Source organism: Syzygium oleosum, unplaced genomic scaffold, assembly GCF_021117445.2.
Source record: "Syzygium oleosum isolate NSW1041296 unplaced genomic scaffold, Sole_v2.1 Sole_v2.12, whole genome shotgun sequence".
Classification (NCBI taxonomy): domain Eukaryota; kingdom Viridiplantae; phylum Streptophyta; class Magnoliopsida; order Myrtales; family Myrtaceae; genus Syzygium; species Syzygium oleosum.
In genome coordinates, this window is record NW_026607496.1 from 10875852 (window position 1) to 10895030 (window position 19179).

The 19179-nt window shown below is 46.1% G+C and overlaps 1 protein-coding gene across 1 annotated transcript; it reads right to left on the reverse strand.

The window, feature by feature from the left end:
- Positions 1–2801: 2801 nt before the first annotated feature.
- On the reverse strand, positions 2802–9105 carry LOC130134503 (vegetative cell wall protein gp1-like). Its single transcript, XM_056316397.1, has 2 exons — positions 8838–9105; positions 2802–3823 (listed from the first exon to the last, which is right to left on the reverse strand). Exons 1-2 carry the CDS (start codon positions 9103–9105, stop codon positions 2802–2804), a joined length of 1290 nt encoding a protein of 429 aa, XP_056172372.1.
- Positions 9106–19179: the final 10074 nt, after the last annotated feature.

Consider the following 19179-nt stretch of genomic DNA (forward strand, 5'->3'; position numbering starts at 1 on the left):
TTGCTCTTAAAATCATTTTGGCAATGAGGAACAATATAGAAACCAAAAACCTCAAGCCTCACCAATGAGGATAATGTTCATCATAGGTTTGGTTTTGTTTCTACATGTCCTTAACAAAATATTTGATCACTTTTATTAAATTGAAAAACGTGATTACATCTATATCAACAGGAATGCAAATTGCAACTGAACTAAAATTGCAAATGAAATCACAAGAAATTTGAAATTGTAATCAACAAAATGTAATGGAAAAAGCTTGTAACAAAAGTTCAAGAGAATCTTCCTACTCCAGTACATAGGTATCTTTTGCCTTAGTTATGATAACGTTGATAGTATTCTCTTCGAATAAACTTGGCAGAACAGATTCTTCCTCTGCATGTAAGTCTTCTTCTTGAAGTAATTTGGAAGGTCCAGGAAAAGTTTCCTTGACGTGGATCTGATGATAGGGAAGCTCTTTAGCTTTACCCTTCCTTATGGATGGATTAATGAGGCGATCACATCGGCCTCTATAACCTCCATGGTTCCTTTGACCTCGGCCTTGGCCTCCATGGTGATCCTTAGAGTTATCTGGAATATAACCTACTCCGTGCTTCATTCTTGTGGCAAGAGGAGTGATAGGTTCCTTGATTCCTTGGGATTTCGATCTAAGACCATTATCGGGAGTGAATCCATACTGGCATAACACCTTTCCAGATATAATGGATGATGTTGAGAACTCCGGGGGTTTTATGATGCAACCGGCAGGAATTTGCACCATTGAGATCATTTCAAAGGAATGATAACTTGGTTCTTCTTTCACTTCGGGTTCGACATACGGTATTGCACTCTCCTTATAAGTGGCGAAATCCATCTCCCCGTGTACGGTGATCATCTTGCCATTAATGACGAACCTGACCTTTTGATGGAGACTTGAAGGAATGGCACCAGCCATATAAATCCAAGGTCTTCCGAGTAATAAGTTGAAAGTCCTCGGAATATCCACTACTTGGAAGTCAATTAGAAAAGGTACAGGGCCTATGTTTACCTTGAGCTCGATATCGCCAATAACGTCTTTCTTCATTCCCTCAAACGAGCGCACGGTGACTTAGAAGGTTTGATGAGCTCTTCGCTAATCCCCAAGCGATGCAGTGTGCTTAGTGGACACAAATTAAGTGCGGAACCATTATCGATCAGCACCCGTGACACCTCTTTGCCCCGGCATTTGACAGCAATATATAAAGCCTTATTATGGGAATGCCCGTCAATTGGGAAATCTTCATCGGAGAAGGCAATTTGATCTTTCAGAAGAATAGTGCCAACAAAGTCTTCCAACTGTACTTCATTAATTGTCTCTGGGACGTGCACTTCATTAAGAAGCTTCATAAGCACTATTTTGTGGCTTTCTGAAGTCTTGAAGAGGTCCAATAGAGAATGTCACGCCCCGAACTCTCACGGGCTCGCGACATCCCTCGATGGTCGATCATTGAATGCGATGTCCCAGGCATGTTGCCGACCCAACCCAAACATCAGAGATTAGGCATGCGCGGAAACAAAATGAAACAACCCAGACAATTAATAATGACGAAGGGGTAGCATTAGCACAAATAAATACTTGCAATTCATACACTTGGCAGATACATACAACGTTCACAAAAGACAACTGCCAGCTAGGTCACAAACGACAGAACCACTTTCATCAAAAGAGACCATGGTTCGTAAACTTAACTACTCTACAAAAAGGGGCACTCAAAATACAGGGTACTGGACCCGTTCTCGATCCCCGAGATTATCCTAGCAGCGTCTCCAATCAATCACGATCGCGGATTTGAAATGGTTTGGTTAAACAACCATGAGAACACTTCTCAATAAGCAGACACCCTAAATCCCACGTAGGCCAATGCGTACCCAGACGAGTCTAAACATGCAATCTAACTATCCACATAACAAATTTCACATAATGTACTTTCCTTGCCTCAAATCACACGCCAACTCTGCACATTAGTCAAATCATGCTAATTCAATAATATCCCGAGAATATAACACAATCACTCGAGCGCCATCCATACTTGCACTCAACCAATCTAACCAAACATCCACATGTACATCCAACCAATTCAACCAAACATCCACATATTCATCCAGCCAATACAACCACTCACATTACGCACACGTGTCCAACCAACTATCCACGACCCGCGTCAACGCGCCTCAGGTCCATTCTCACAGCCCGCGTAAACACGCCTCAGGCCCAATCACACGACCCGCGTAAACACGCCTCAGGTCCATTCTCACAGCCCGCGTAAACACTCCTCAGGCTCAACATCTTCCAAAGACTCGCGTAAACACTCCTCGGGCTCAACATCTTCCAAAGACTCGCGTAAACACGCCTCAGGTCTAACCTTACTTTCACAGCCAGCGTAAACACGCCTTACGCTGGCAGCCCTCTGATCAATCCGGGCTTTGTCCAATGACCCGCGTAAACACGCCTCAGGTCCAACTTTCCTTCCAAGCACACAAGCCACAACACAATTCGACATTCTCACAAGTCGTACAATTCAAATTCAAGTCATGCTCACCACATGATCTCACCAACCCGACATTCAAGTCGGCCACAATCAAATATCAATTCCACTCACAAACGCCACGACAACCAGCTAATCCATCTCAATCAGCCACTCGATATATATAACAATATAATCCACTACGAGCCACATCCAACTAGCAATTCTACCCCAAGCTCAATCCCTAAACCGGTACTAATTAATCCCTAGACAAGTCTAATAATACCCAATGTACTAGGTAGGGTTTAGGGAGTCACTTACCTAGGTTCCAAGCCAATGGGGACCAAGGATGGGCAAAATGACCGATCGGATCGGCGTCGGGCTCGGTATGGCGGTCGGCACAACGGTCGGCCACTGGCAAAATTCTCTGCGCGGCCCACGGCCACGGGCTCGGCGCTCGGCACAGTCCTCGGGCACGGGCTCGGCGCTCGACACGGTCCTCGGCACGGCCCTCGTCCACGGGTAAAATGCTCGGCCGCGGCAGGGCAAGGCGACGGGCACAGCGACGGGCACGACGGGCGACGGGCCACGGCCGGGCGAGCGGCCAGGTGAGTAGGCTTTCGGTAACGACCGGGGCATCGGCTCAGCTGGGTGGTTGGGCGGACGGAGACGCGGCTGGAGAGTAGCTGGCGCGCGGCCGGGCTGGTGAGCGAGCTGGCCGGCAAGCGGGGCTGGTGAGCGAGCTGGCCGGCAAGCGAGCTGGGCGGGGAGCGGCCGGCGAGCTGCTGGGCGAGTCGGCGACGACGGCAACGGCGAGCTGAGCGGCGGAGACGGTGGCTGACGGGAATTGGGTTGGTGGTGGTGGGAGCAGCGGCGGCCGGCGCAGCGACTGGGCGGTGCTAGGCCGCGGAGGGCGCGGCGGCGAGCTACTGCTTGCACAAGAAGCAGTCGGCCAGGGGGCAAGGGAGCGGTTGGACAGACGATGACAACAACGGCGAAGGGCGGCCGAACGTCAGGCCGGACGCACGAGCGCAGAGGTGGGAGGTCGGTGAGGCAAAACAGAGGGAGGGGGAAGTGTGCGGCCGTCGGGGTGGTGGTGGTATGGTAGGGGTGACGGCAGCGGTCGGGGGCAGCGACGGGCGAGCCTGGGTAGACGACGCGCGGTGGCGGGGCTAGCAATGGCTGGGTGAAGGGCGGCGTCTGCTTGTTCGGGCGGAGACGACACCTGCGTGCAGCTCGGGTGGGCCGGCAAGGGAGGCCGAGCGGCGACGGGCGGTGGCACGGCTCGACTAGGGCGGAGCCGGGGTGGTACGGCGGCAGGACGACAAGCGGCGACCGTAGGTCTGGTCAGAGGGCAGTAAGAAGAAGTAGAGCGAGAAGCCAGAAGCATTCGCGGCGGGAGGAGGAAGGAGGAAGAAGGAGAAGGAAAGAGGAAGAAAGAAAGAAGAAAAGAAAAGAAAAGAAGGAGAAGAGAAAAGGGATGGCAGGTCTGCATGGCAGGGGCATGGGCGGATGGGACGCATGCAAGGGGAACGTGCGGGCAGCTAGGGCGCGCAGATGAGACAGAGTGAGAGAGAGAGAGAGAGAGAGAGAGAGAGAGAGAGAGAGAGAGAGAGAGAGAGTCTACGGTAATGATCGCGATCCAATGGTCTACATTTGAATCTGAAAACGATCTAACGGCTCACAAAAATCCTAATTATAAACTAAGGAAAAACCAACGGACACTAAATAAAATAAACCCAGAGGGAGGTTTACTAGTCAAAATCCGAACCCGGTCCAAATTTTCACTTTCCGACTAATCTGGGCAATTTCGAGGCTGACCACAATAATATCGACACCGTCCAATTTAATTCGTCACGAAACTATGAAAAATTCGATACCAAAGTTCGTGCTCTAAATAACGGCCAAATTTGATCGAATGCGATTCTAGCAAAATCTCAATTTTAAAAACAATAATCGAGAGTGATGAGTTCCCGGGCGAGATTTTACTATAAGCACACTGACAAATTACACGTTTTATAAATCCCAAAAATGGGTCGAAATTCAGAATGTCACAACTCTTCCCCCTTATAAAAATTTCGTCCTCGAAATTTACAATTCATCCCAATTACTCAAACAAATGGGGGTATTGCTGTCGCATCAACTCTTCACTTTCCCATGTCGCACCTTCGGTTCCATGATGTTCCCAAATCACCTTCACCATTGGAATTGTCTTGTTTCGCAACACTCGTTCCATTCTGTCATCAATCCTGACCGGCCTTTCCACGTACGACACTCTGTCGTCTACTTCTATTTATTGATAATTCAGCACGTGGGTCGGATCCGGTTCATATTTCCTTAGCATAGACACGTGGAATATGTTGTGAACTTGGGACAAATTTGGCGGTAGTGCGAGACGGTAGGCTAGAGTACCGATTCACTCTAAAACCTCGAATGGACCCACATACCTCGGGCTCAACTTTCCTTTCTTGCCAAACCGTGATAATCCTATCATCGGTGACACTTTGAGGAAAATGTGGTCCCCCACTTGAAATTCCAAGGGCCTACGTCTCCGGTCTGCATAATTCTTTTGGCGACTTTGAGCGGTCATCAGTCTATCCCAAATCACCTTGACTGTCTCAACCGACTGTTGCACTAACTCTGGACCCGTGATGCTCCTCTCACCAACTTCATCCCAACACACCGGCGTTCTACAAGCTCTGCCATACAACGCTTCAAAAGGTGCCATTATGATACTCTGCTGATAGCTATTATTATAGGCAAACTCAACCAAAGGCAACTGTTCTTCCCAACTGCCCCTAAAATCTAATACACATGCTCGTAGCATATCTTCCAAAGTCTGAATCGTCTTCTCAGACTGGCCATCCATTTGCGGATGATAGGCCGTGCTAAACTGTAACTTTGTTCCTAATGCCGTGTGAAGACTTTTCCAAAAAACGGCAGTAAACTTGGGATCACGGTCCGAGGTGATCGTCACTGGCACTCCATGTAGACGAACTATCTGTTGCACGTACAGCTCTGCGTACCTTTCTAACGCAAAGTCCTTTCGTACTGCTAGAAGATATGCCGACTTTGTCAATCGATCTACTATAACCCAAATTGAATCATGGCCCCTCTGGCCTCTCGGTAATCCCATAACAAAGTCCATCGTGATGTGTTCCCATTTTCATTCGGGAATTTCCAATGGCTGCAATAATCCTCCCGACTTACAATGTTGCGCCTTCACTTGTTGGCATGTTAGACACTTAGCCTCGTGCTTGGCCACATCCACTTTCATGCCGTTCCACCAATAATGTTGTTGCAGGTTCTGATATATTTTCGTACTACCCAGGTGAATACTATAATTGCTACGATGAGCTTCTGTCAAAATTTCCTCTTTTAGTTCCGCATCATCGGGCACACACAACCGTCCACGAAACTTCATAATCCCATCCTTAGATACCTGAAAGTCCGGTTTCCTTTTTGTGACGTCCAATTCCAGAATCTTCTGGATCTCTGGGTCCGTCAACTGTAAAGCCTTAATCTTAGTTTGGATCTCCGGTTCAATCCTCAATGCGGCAAGTAGACTTGAAACATGGCTCACTTCAAACTTAAACTCCGAATCCCGGACTCCCTCCAACAAGGTCCATTCCTTGACCATCATATGCACTATGCTCGACTTCCGACTTAGTGCATCCGCTACCTTATTAGCCTTTCTAGGGTGATACAAAATATCGCAGTTGTAGTCCTTAAGGAGTTCCATCCAACGACGCTGTCTCACATTAAGTTCTTTTTGGGAAAACAAATATCTTAGGCTTTGGTGGTCCTTATAAATCTGAAACTTCTCCCCATACAAGTAGTGCCTCTAAATCTTAAGGGCGAAAATGATCGCGGCCAATTCCAAGTCATGTGTTGGGTAATTCATCTCATGCGGTCTCAACTGTCGCGATGCGTAAGCCACCACTCTTCCATATTGCATCAACACGCATCTGAGTCCTCTTAGCGATGCGTCACTGTAGATCTCATAACCTCCCGGTCCTGACGGAATTGTCAATACTGGCGCGGTCGTCAACCTCTGCTTTAACTCCTAAAAACTCCTTTCGTACTTATCCGTCCATTCAAACCTCATTTCCTTCTTTAGTAACCGCGTCAGCGGCATTGCCAATGCTGAAAATCTTTCCACGAAACATCGGTAATAACCCGCTAAACCCAAGAAACTCCGAACCTCGGTTACCGTTGTCAGCCTCGGCCAATTCATGACAGCTTCAATCTTTGTCGGGTCCACTGCAATTCCTTCTCCGGATATCACATGTCCTAAAAATGCCACTCGACGAAGCCAAAACTCGCACTTACTGAACTTAGGGTAGAGTGCATGTTCCCTTAAAGTCCGTAGAACCTTTTCCAAATGTAACTCATGCTCAGCGGGACTCTTCGAGTATACCAGGATATCATCTATAAACACAATTACAAACTGATCCAGAAATTTCTTGAACACCCGATTCATTAAATCCATAAAGGCAGCAGGGGTGTTAGTTAATCCAAACGGCATCACCGTAAACTCATAGTGCCCATATCTCGTCCTGAATGCCGTCTTCGGCACATCCTCTTTCTTAATCCTCAATTGGTGATAGCCAGTCCTCAAGTCGATCTTTGAAAATATCGACGCCCCCTGTAACTGATCAAATAGGTCATCTATCCTTGGCAACGGGTACTTATTCTTAATGGTCATCTGATTCAGCTGTCTGTAATCAATGTACAACCTCAACGACCTATCCTTCTTCCTCACGAATAATACTGGTGCTCCCCATAGAGACGCACTCGGACGAATAAAACCTTTATTCAATAATTCCTGCATTTGGACATTTAATTCATTCAGTTCTGACAGCGACATTCTGTAGGGTGCTTTTGAGATCGGTTCTGTACCAGGGGCCAACTCAATTACAAACTCCACTTCCCTATCAGGTGGCAATCTCGGCAATTCCTGAGGAAAGACATCGGGGAAATCGCTCACCACGGCTATATCCTCTAGCCTCGGCTCTTCAGCCGTTGAATCAACTACAGTAGCTTGAAATCCTTGACACCCGGCATCCAACAGCTTAGTTACCTCGAGCGACGAAATCCAAGGGATCGAGTTTCCTCCTCGGTTTCCCACAAACTCGAATCTAGGATGTCCAACCGGATTAAATTGGATCACCCTATTACTACAGTCCATTACGGCCTTTTTCTTAACAAGCCAGTTCATACCAACAATCACATCAAAATCATGCATAGCTAAGGCCATCAAATCTATCCTTTCTTCCCTATCACCAATCATTATCTTACAATCAGGGCATCCAAACGTAATCAGCACTTTATCATTCAACGGAGTAGTAACACACTGCATAACTTCAAGCGATTTCGGCTCAATCCCAGATAATTCAATAAACTGCTTAGATATGAACAAATGCGACGCCCCCGGATCAAATAAAGTATATGCAACATGATCACAGAGAGAGACCGTACCTGTGACCACGCCAGGCGCGTCCTTAGCTTCCCTCCTTGCCATTGCATATACTCGCCCTTGGGCCGGCGGCTTATTCTGATTAGCCGGCTGGATGACTCCAAACTGATTTCCATTCCGGGACGGCGGTGGCGGCAGCACTGGCGGCCTAGCCTGTTTGTTGTTGGGGCAGTTCCTGATCTAATGGCCCCTTCCACCACATTTAAAACACGCTCCGCCTCTATTCAGGCAAGGTCCATTACCATGTCTCTCTCCACGCAACCGACATGGGCCGTTTTGATAACGATTCGACTTCCCGAAATTCTTCCTAACGGGAGGGACAAAGCGACTATTTCCCACCATGGGCCCCTTCCCGAAGTGGCGGTTGTCCCTAGCCGGGGCATACCGCGATCCCGAAGCGGCAGCCCGCTCGATCATATCTCGCTCAATTGCCTAAGCCCGATCATATATCTCATTATAGCCCCTCAAGTTCAATGATATCATTTGGCTGCGGAGGTCCGGCTTCAGCACACCTTGAAACCTCCGGGCTTTGTCCAAGGGGTCCTCTACCATCCTTGGGGCAAACTTTGATAGTCTTGCAAACTCGGCCTCATACTAGTCCACCGACATCTGACCCTGGCGAAGTCTCATAAATTCTGCCAACTTCTGCTCTTGGGCACTTTCCGAGAAATACTTACCAATGAAGGTCTCGGTAAAAATAGTCTAAGTTGGGGCAGTACCAGCGGGGAACACTTGACTTCTGGTGGCTCTCCACCAATCGCTTGCATTAACCTGAAGCTGGTAGACTACCAGGGTTACTTTCTCCTCTTCAGTGCACCCCAGCACTTCGAAAGCTTTCTCTAGCTCTTCCACCCATCGAGGTGCAGCCTCCATATCACCTCTCCCATCAAACCTTGGGGGTTTCAACTTCAGAAACTGCTCAATCAGCTTAGACATCGGCCTATTTACATTTACTTGACCTTGACCTGGGTTCCCAGCATTCCCATTATTCCCATGGTTTCCGTTATTTCCATTGGCCCCATTGGCAGCGGCAACAACGGCCTCAGCAGCAGCAGCGACAGTGGCATTTCGCTCTTCGGTCTGTCTACCCATTAAAATTCCCACTTCCTGAAGTACCGTCAGAATTCCATCCACTCTAGGATCCATTGCAACTCCAGCTTGCGGGGCAACGCGACCTCGACCTCGACCTCGACCTCTACCTCTTCCATGGCCACTCATCCTCACTGGTTTCTCACACCCACCTACCTGCTATAATTCTACACAGGAATTAGAGACCTAGGCCAACTATACCAGTCTAAAGCCCTAGGCAGTGAATCACACAACAATTCACTAAACAGGTAGTCAATCACAACCAACACTCGATCACAACCAACAGGGTTCGCATACTTACATCAAGTCCTAACGCACATGCACTTCACATGTTAGTGCAAAACATCACTCAGCAATCACAATCAAACAGTCTGGGGTACGCATGGCACACAAGTCTCCCTAACTGGTTACCGCAAAGTCATCGCTCCTTATCACTCCAGGCTTCGACCAACTTGGATCGAGCTGACCTCGCTCTGATACCAAATCAACGGGGATGTCACGCCCCGAACTCTCACGGGCTCGCGACATCCCTCGATGGTCGATCATTGAATGTGACGTCCTAGGCATGTCGCCGACCCAACCCAAACATCAGAGATTAGGCACGCGCGGAAACAAAATGAAACAACCCAGACAATTAATAATGACGAAGGGGTAGCAATAGCACAAATCAATACTTGCAATTCATACACTTGGCAGATACATACAACGTTCACAAAAGACAACTGCCAGCTAGGCCACAAATGACAGAACCACTTTCATCAAAAGAGACCGTGGTTCGTAAACTTAACTACTCTTCATAAAGGGGCACTCAAAATATAGGGTACTTGACCCGTCCTCGATCCCCGAGATTATCCTTGCAACGTCTCCAATCAATCACGGTCGCGGATCTGAAATGGTTTGGTTAAACAACTATGAGAACACTTCTCAATAAGCAGACACCTCAAACCCCACATAGGCTAATGCGTACCCAGACGAGTCTAAACATGCAATCTAACTATCCACATAACAAATTTCACATAATGTACTTACCTTGCCTCAAATCACACGCCAACTCTGCACATTAGTCAAATCATGGTAATTCAATAATATCCCGAGAATATAACACAATCACTCGAGCGCCATCCACACTTGCACTCAACCAATCCAACCAAACATCCACACGTACATTCAACCAATTCAACCAAACATCCACATATTCATCCAGCCAATCCAACCCCTCATATTACGCACACGTGTCCAACCAATTATCCACGACCCGCGTCAACGCGCCTCAGGTCCATTCTCACAGCCCGCGTAAACACGCCTTAGGCCCAATCACACGACCCGCGTAAACACGCCTCAGGTCCATTCTCACAGCCCGCGTAAACACGCCTCAGGCTTAACATCTTCCAATGACCCGCGTAAACACACCTCATGTCTAACTTTACTTTCACAGCCCGCGTAAATACGCCTCAGGCTGGCAGCCCTCCGATCAATCTGGGCTTTGTCCAATGACCCGCGTAAACACGCCTTAGGTCCAACTTTCCTTCCAAGCACACACGCCACAACACAATTCGCCATTCTCACAAGTCGTACAATTCAAATTCAAGTCATGCTCACCACGTGATCTCACCAACCCGACATTCAAGTCGGCCACAATCAAATATCAATTTCACTCACAAACGCCACGACAACCAGCTAATCCATCTCAATTAGCCACTCGATATATATAACAATATAATCCACTACGAGCCACATCCAACTAGCAATTCTACCCCAAGCTCAATCCCTAAACCGGTACTAATTAACCCCAAGACAAGTCTAATAATACCCAATGTACTAGGTAGGGTTTAGGGAGTCACTTACCTAGGTTCCAAGCCAATGGGGACCAAGTAAGGATGGGCAAAATGACCGGTCGGATCGACGTCGGGCTCGGCGCGGCGGTCGGCACAACGGTCGGCCACGGGCAAAATTCTCAACGCCGCCCACGGCCACGGGCTCGGCGCTCGGCACGGTCCTCGACCACGGGCTCGGCACGGTCCTCGGCATGGCCCTCGGCCACGGTAGGGCACGGCGACGGACGACGGGCACAGCGATGGGCACGACGGGCGACGAGCCACGGCTGGGCGAGCGGCCAGGTGAGTAGGCTTTTGGCCACGACCGAGGCAGCGGCTCGGCTGGGCGGACGGGGAAACGGCTAGAGAGCAGCTGGCGCGCGGCTGGGCTGGCGAGCGAGCTGGCCGGCAAGCGAGCTAGGCGGGGAGCGGCCGTCAAGCTGCTGGGCGAGCCGGCAACGACGGCGAAAGCGAGCTGAGCGGCGGAGACGGTGGCTGAGGGGAGTTGGGTTGGTAGTGGTGGGAGCAGCGGCGGCCGGCGCGGTGACTGGGTGGTGCGGCGGGCGCGGCGGCGAGCTGCTGCTCGCACGAGAAGAAGTCGGCCAGGGGGCAAGGGAGCGGCTGGATGGACGACGACAACGACGGCGAAGGGCGGCCGGACATCAGGCCGGACGCACGAGCGCGGAGGTGGAAGCTCGGTGAGGCAAAACAAAGGGAGAGGGAAGTGTGCGGCTGTCGAGGTGGCGGTGGTGCGGCAGGGGTGACTGTGGAGGTCGGGGGCGGCGACGGGCGAGCCGGGGTGGACGACGCGCGGCGGCGGGGCGAGCAGCGGCTGGGCGAAGGGCGGCGTCAGCTGGTTCGAGCAGAAACGGTACCCACGTGCAGCTCGGGTTAGCTGACAAGGGAGACCGAGCGGCGACAGGCAGTGGCACGGCTCGACTAGGGCGGAGCCGGGGTGGCACGATGGTGGGACGACAAACAGCGGCCGCAGGTCTGGTCAGATGGCAGCAAGAAGAAGCAGGAGCCAGAAGCCAGAAGCAGCCACGGTGGGAGGGGGAAGGAGGAAGAAGGAGAAGGAAAGAAGAAGAAAGAAAGAAGAAAAAAAAGAAAAGAAGGAGACAAGAGACGGGATGGCATGTGTGCATGGCAGGGGCATGGGCAGATGGGACGCATGCAAGGGGAACGTGCGGGCAGGTAGGGCGCGCAGAGGAGAGAGAGAGGGAGAGAGAGAGAGAAAGTCTACGGTAATGATCACGATCCAACGGTCCACATTCGAATCCGAAAACGATCTAATGGCTCACAAAAATCCTAATTATAAACTAAGGAAAAACCAACGGACACTAAATAAAATAAACCCAGAGGGAGGTCTACTAGTCAAAATCCGCACCCGGTCCAAATTTTCACTTTCCGACTAATCTGGGTAATTTCGAGGCTGGCCACAATAATATCGACACCGTCCAATTTAATTCGTCGCGAAACTCTGAAAACTTCGACACCAAAGTTCGTGCTCTAAATAACGGCCAAATTCGATCGAATGCGATTCTAGAGAAATCTCAATTTTAAAAACAATAACCGAGAGTGATGAGTTCCCGGGCAAGATTTTATTATAAGCACACTGACGAATTACACATTTTATAAATCCCAAAAATGGGTCGAAATTCGAAATGTCACAGAGATATCTGTGCTGGCATCTTCCGTAGTTGTTCAATTACTTCAAATTCACTCGTCTTCATGACCGAAAGCAACTATTTGACATCTTCTTCACTTACTCCTTTCTTTGCGTGCTCATCTTCTTTCGGGACATTGTATCTTCCTGATCGGGTTATGGCTTCAACTTCTTTAGGAGAGTAATCCCAAGGTACACACTTAGTATCAAACTTTTCTTTTGGAGGGAGAGTGATAATCACAGGCTGTGTTTCTTCTTCTTCGATCCTTAGCTGATCAATGGGAAGTTGGATAGTGATTGGTTTGACAGGCCTTCCTCCTCCTTATATTTATCTACCTCATCAAGCTTGATCAGAAATGTTGTAATCATGGATACCATGCTTCTATTGGCTTCATCAGTACCCATTCCACCCCAGCCATCAGGTGTGATTATTTCATTCTTGAATATCCACAGAGGGGGTGTATGTTTGACACGGTAATTATACCGGCCACTATCTTGACCCAGAAAATCGACAACTTCACCTTGTCTTCGTGCTTTTCGAACAAATCGCCTATCACCTCGGTGAGTCTTTTTCTTCTCTTTCTCTTCCCGGTCCTCATTCTCCTCGAGATTTAGTTGACTGATCGGGACCTCGTCCATTCCACCCCATCCGTCCGGTACAATGTGTTCATTTTTTAACGTCCATGGTGGTGGAGTATATTTGACACGGTAATTGTATTTATCGCTGTCTTGACCGAGTAAGTCTACGGTTTCACCTTCAACGGATGATTTCTGGGTGAAACGCCTTTCACCTTGTTGGACTTTTTCTTTCTCCTTTTCATCCACATCTGTTTCATCTTGGAGCATTTCCTTTTTAGACATGGCTTTCTCCTCAGGACTGATTTCATCATCCATACCACCCCAGCTATCAGCACAATTATTTCATTTTTGAATGCCCATGCCGGTGGGGTATTTTTCACTTGGAAGTTATACCTTCCGGAGTCTTCTCCCAAGTTGTCTACAATCTCGCCTTTTAGGAGCGCTTCTCGACGAAAGAGGGCATCTCCTAATCGAGAAGCTTTAATCTTGACCTCATATTCATCTTCACTGTCAGACTTGATCACTGTTTCTTCATCCTTGATCATGTTTACCGTATTGTGCTCGGGAAGAGGATTTTGATGTACATTTGGCTCGGGCTCTTGGAAGTTCAATATCTTCTTGTCGATGAGCTGTTGAACCTTGTACTTTAGAGTGGGACAATTATCTACATCATGTCCCCTTTGTCCCATGTGATAGGTGTAGGTTTTTGACTCATCGTACCAAGAAAATCTTGCAGGATTGTCTCTCGGTACTTCTTTGGCTAGCGAATGCCTTTCTAGAAGCATTGGTAATAGCTTTGATAAAGGTCGGGACAACGGTGTGTATTGCCTCACGGGCCTTTTATTTGGCTCGAACTGCCTTGGGTTTTTCCAAGCAACATTCGATTGCATTGGAAATGATGCTTGATGAGTACTTGGGCTAGACACCATAGCCATTTCTCGGATGAGCACTTTGTCTTTTTTCCCGGGGTAAGGCCTTCGTGCTGCTGTTTCTTGATCCTTCTTCTCTTGCAATCCCCATTCAATTCTCTCAACAACCTTTACTAACATGGTGAATGTTTGACAGCCTAATACATGAAGCTTGTCATAATACTCAGTTGGCAATGATTTTAGAAAGAGCTCAATGAGCTCGTCTTCACTTATGGCGGGCTTTAATTGTGAGGCAACAGCTTTTCATCTCTGAGCATAAGCTCTGAACCCTTCATTCTTCCATTTCTCAATTCTGACGATATCTTCTCTAGTTGGGAGCACTTCAACATTAAACTTGTACTGACGAAGAAATTCTCCAGCCAAATGATCCCATTCAGTGAAGTCTTCTATGTCGAGGGCTGTGTACCATGCAAGGGCCGCCCCTCTCAAACTATCTTGAAATGTGCTAATAAGAAGTGACGTGTTGTCTGAATATCTTGCCATCTTACGGAGATAATACTTCAAATGACTTTTGGGATAACCAGTGCCATCATACTTGCTCACGAACTCTGGTTCCTTATAGTTTTCTGGAACAACCAACTTTGCGTACGGCGAGAACTTGTCGAATCTTTGAAGCTCATAGCCTTGACTTGCTAAGCATTCTTCAATTTTGGCCAATCTCTTAGCCTTTTCTTCATCCTTTGTTTTGGATGTCTTCTTGATTTGATCATCCTCATCTAAATTTACCACCTCAGGCGTAGTCTTTGGAGGATTCTCTTGAACCGGTTCTTTGTTTCTGACTGGGTCTTCGATTGGTGTTTCGGTTGCGTTTGAAGTTCCCACATTCGGAGTAGCAGGATAAGATCCTCGAGATGCGAGAATAAAAGCCTTCATTTCTGCCATCATTGCAACCATTTGGGTTATTTAGTTCTCAACTTCAGCTAGTCGAGCACGAGTTTCTTTTTCCACCATTCTAACTTGTAAGCGAGTCCGAAGTCTTTTACCTTCCGTTGCTAAACAACCTACTTTGTAAAAAAAAAAAACCCGATATTAGCATAGCAAAATGATCATGAAACCCTACATTCTTTTAATTGTATGGTTTCATGAGATTGTCAAGGATAAGAAATTCCATACAAGTCTTAGCCTTGTATAAAATTCTTCATCAATGTCTTTCTCAAAGAATCATACAATTCAAAGAATTACAATCCATGGTGATTCCTTTATGTTTTGAAATCGTGTTCTGAAATTATTCATGCATGTTTAGAAAGTAATCATCTCATCATTGCATATAAAATTTGAAATTGTTTGACATTATGATTTTAAACTCAAATGCGAATCTAAATCATCCAATCCTAGGCTTCTTGCCAGCTAAGACAACTTCCGCCTTTCGGTATTCTTCCCATTCCTTGGCTCGAGATTCCCATTCTTCTACATCGATCACGACCTCTTTAGGGACATAGGGTTCCGCTCTAGGCATGCTTGGAATAATGTATTCTGGGACATATTCATCCACAGAATCTGGTACCACGCTCAACGGAACATATGGCTCGACATCAATTGGACGGTTATTTTCTATCCATTTGATGTATTCTTTGGAGGCCATGCAAATCTTCATATCTTCTTCCAAGCTTTTTGGCCACTCAATTATTTGTTCAAGTGGGTTATCCAAAGATAGGATGATCTTGTGAATTTTGGCTTGAAGACTATTCTTCTCCTCTTCAGGTATAGTTCCACTTGGGATATCAAAGGTGAATTCTTCGGGATTCCATACTGGTGGAACTTGCTGAAGTATCCCGAATTGTCTAATAACCCTTAGAGGGCAATAAGCTGCTCCTCCACTCAAACCAAGCAATGGTACCGCATTTCCCTCTCGGCTTGTGATCTTTGCCTTGCTAATCTTTGGCCAATTGATCCGCCATTAGATTTGATCAGGAGTTAGGGCTCTAAAGAAATTGGCCCATTCTAAGAAAGATTGTTTGGGTAATTTGCTTTGGAGACAAATGTATCGTTCAATTGGATTTATCGCTGAACAAATTTCGCGAATGTTCATGAAATGGCACCAAGGTCGAATGTGTGAGATGAACCAAAATGACAAAAGACCAGTAGAAGCTTGAAAGATACCCCTCCCACGATTTTGGTATGTGTTTAAGGAAATGACGATTTGGACAAGAAGCATATTAGAGAAGTCCTATTTAAGACATGCTTGTCTTGCGATCACAACGACTAAAGGGTCTAATCCCGTTCTGGACACGGGAAATAGAATAAAGCTGAAGAAAGCTAGAATAAATACCCGAGGTGAAGTGTTTCCCATTTCCCTAGAAAGTTTTGAAAAGTTGTCTACTAGGAAGGATAATGGAAATCTACTCGTGTTTGATTTGATTAACTTTTCAATTTTGGAAGTTTTGAGATTAAGGAATTCAACTAAAAGGCTCACAGGATTAAGTCCAACGGGTGGCTCTACGACCCTAGGTTTAGAATTAATTCCAATGGCGGCTTGATATTCTTATAATGTTGGTACCAATTCATGCTCTCCAAGTTGGAATGTGGCGGTGGAAACTTCCCAAAAATGCGCCAAAGCTTGGACTAAGCTGATTTGATGTTCCACATGCATTAGCTCGAGAAGGTATCCAAGCCTTTCTTGGATATAAGTTTGGTTGTCCTTGGACATGCCTTTCCACCAAGCAACAAGTTCCTTCCGAGGAATGGGAATTACTTGGATGTCTAGTTTTCCCATTGAGCCTAATCATGCAAACAGATTTGTTATTAATCACCATGGATTACAAATCAATTTTAATGCCTCCATTTCAATCATATGTCCTTTTGAGGTAAAACGGAGGTAAAATACACTTGCAAGCCTCGAAAGTAATGCATATGTCATTTTGAGTCCGTTTAAACCTTAAAAGAGCATATAGTTGAGATCATGGACAAATTCAATGTGTGATGTAAATGCCCATTCTGTCATACTCCATTTAGACCATAAAGTCCTAAACTATGGTTTACAACTCCGAATACAATGAAATGAACAAATAAGCATTTGAATTACATGGAAAATCCACCATGGACCTATACATTTCATCTAAAAATGAAAGAATGGTCAAATGGAGTATGACGCCCGAATCATGCATTCCAAAATGAAAGGGCATTTAGACCAAGCATTGAATGTCATTTAGGCATTTTTTGAAAATGTGCAAACTAACATGCATAATGACTATTTTTATGGAATTTTCTGATTCCATTTACTATTTTTCTTGATTTTCTCACTTATTTTGACTAAAAGAAATTAAGGAAAAAAGCAGGAAAATGCTAAAATATTATTTTTTTGGTTTAGAAATAGGTTTCTAGGCTTAGCCAAGATTCCTAATCCTAATTTTGAGATTTTTGAAAATATGAAAAAAAATGAGCTAAAAATCAGGTGTCAACAGCGTGTTTCAAAACTTTTGATTTGAAACATTTCTAAGGTATTTTCTTTTCAAAACAATCTATTTTGTTTTGCTCAATCTTAGTGTTATTCCGCTTAAGGAAGAAGAAGTTCGATTTTCTCTTAGAAAGGCAACTTCTTTAACACCTGCACTCACGATTTAGGGATACCTGTCTGATCAACTTACCAAGATCCCTCTTGTTTGCATGTTTTGCTTTGGTTCCACTAGGGATTCTTCTTTTGTTGCTCCCTTTTCTTTGTCTCTCTGGGGATGATAAAAAAAAAAGAAGAAAAGCACATTAGGGAATCTCAATGGAAAAATTGAATTGGAAGTGATACTTCCCTCTATTATTTGACAACTTCGTTGGGGATTCTGAAACCATTGACTGGTTTGGACTCCTTTTGCTTTCTTCTGCAAAACAGATAAACATGTTCATGAAATGCGTGGTATGCATGATATGCATGATATGCACATGTTCTAAAGTGACCTAAATCTCTTCTGGAATTTCATGGGTAGAAAATCTTGACAACATCTGCATTTACAGGATAGGCCAATTCTGTTCCAGCCATATCTACAAGAATCAATGCTCCTCTAGGAAGGACTTTCTTGACAATATATGGACCTTCATAATTCGGAGTGAATTTACCACGAGGATCTGAATTATTGATGATGACTTTCTTCACTACTAAATCCCCTGTTTTGAAATGCCTTGATTTTACTTTTCGGTTAAAGGATTTGGCCATTCTTCTCTGATAGGCTTGCCCATGGCATATAGCTCTTAATCTATTTTCATCGATCATGTTGAGTTGTTCATATATTTGCTGAATCCACTCAGCTTCTGAAAGCTTCAATTGGGATAATATCCTTAATGAAGGAATTTCTGCTTCAACAGGTAGAACTGCTTCCATTCCATAAACCAAGGAAAACGGGGTTGCTCCAGTTGATGTTCCAATTGAAGTTCGGTATGCCATCAGAGCATACGGCAACCTTTCGTGCCAATCACGATGATTTTCAGCTGTCTTGGCCAATATCTTCTTGATATTCTTCTTTGCCGCTTCAAATGCTCCATTCATTTGTGGACGATATGGGGATGAGTTCAGATGTCGGATGTGGAAGTGTTCGAGTAAATCATCCACAATCTTGTTGTTTAGATTTGAGCCGTTGTCCGTAATTATTGCTTCTGGAACCCCATACCTAGCAATGATGTCCCGCCTAATGAATCTTGCAACATTCTTGGTAGTAACATTCGTGTAGGAGTTTGCTTCAATCCATTTGGTGAAATAGTCAATAGCAACCAGGACAAACTGATGCCCATTTGAGGCCTTGGGTTTGATTGGACCAATCATATCAATGCCCCACATTGAAAATGGTCATGGCTCAGACATTTGATGTAGCTCATTTGGCAGTGCATTAATTCTGTCTCCATAAACTTGACATTGATGACAACATCTCACATGTTGGATGCAATCTGTTTCCATTGTCATCCAATAATATCCTAACCTCATAATCTTTCGGGCTAGAAGATGTCCATTCATGTGCGGTCCACATTCACCCTCATGAATCTCTTTCATGATATGTTCAGCTTTTGTAGCATCCACACATCTTAGTAGGGTTGAATCAAATGATTTCTTGTAAAGGGTTTGACCACTGAGGAAGAATTTGTTGGCTATCTTCCTTATAAATTTTCTGTCACCTGGTTGGCTTCCTTTAGGAAATTCTCCCGATTGAATATACCTTTTGATGTC

Excerpts from the sequence above, each read along its gene's own strand:
- LOC130134503 (XM_056316397.1), bottom strand. The coding sequence starts at position 9,105 with ATGGATCCTAGAGTGGATGGAATTCTGACGGTACTTCAGGAAGTGGGA. Across the intron at positions 3,824-8,837 it reads CCCAAGGTTTGATGGGAGAG|ACCTACGGTCGCCGCTTGTC; the intron begins GTGATATGGAGG and ends CCCTCTGACCAG.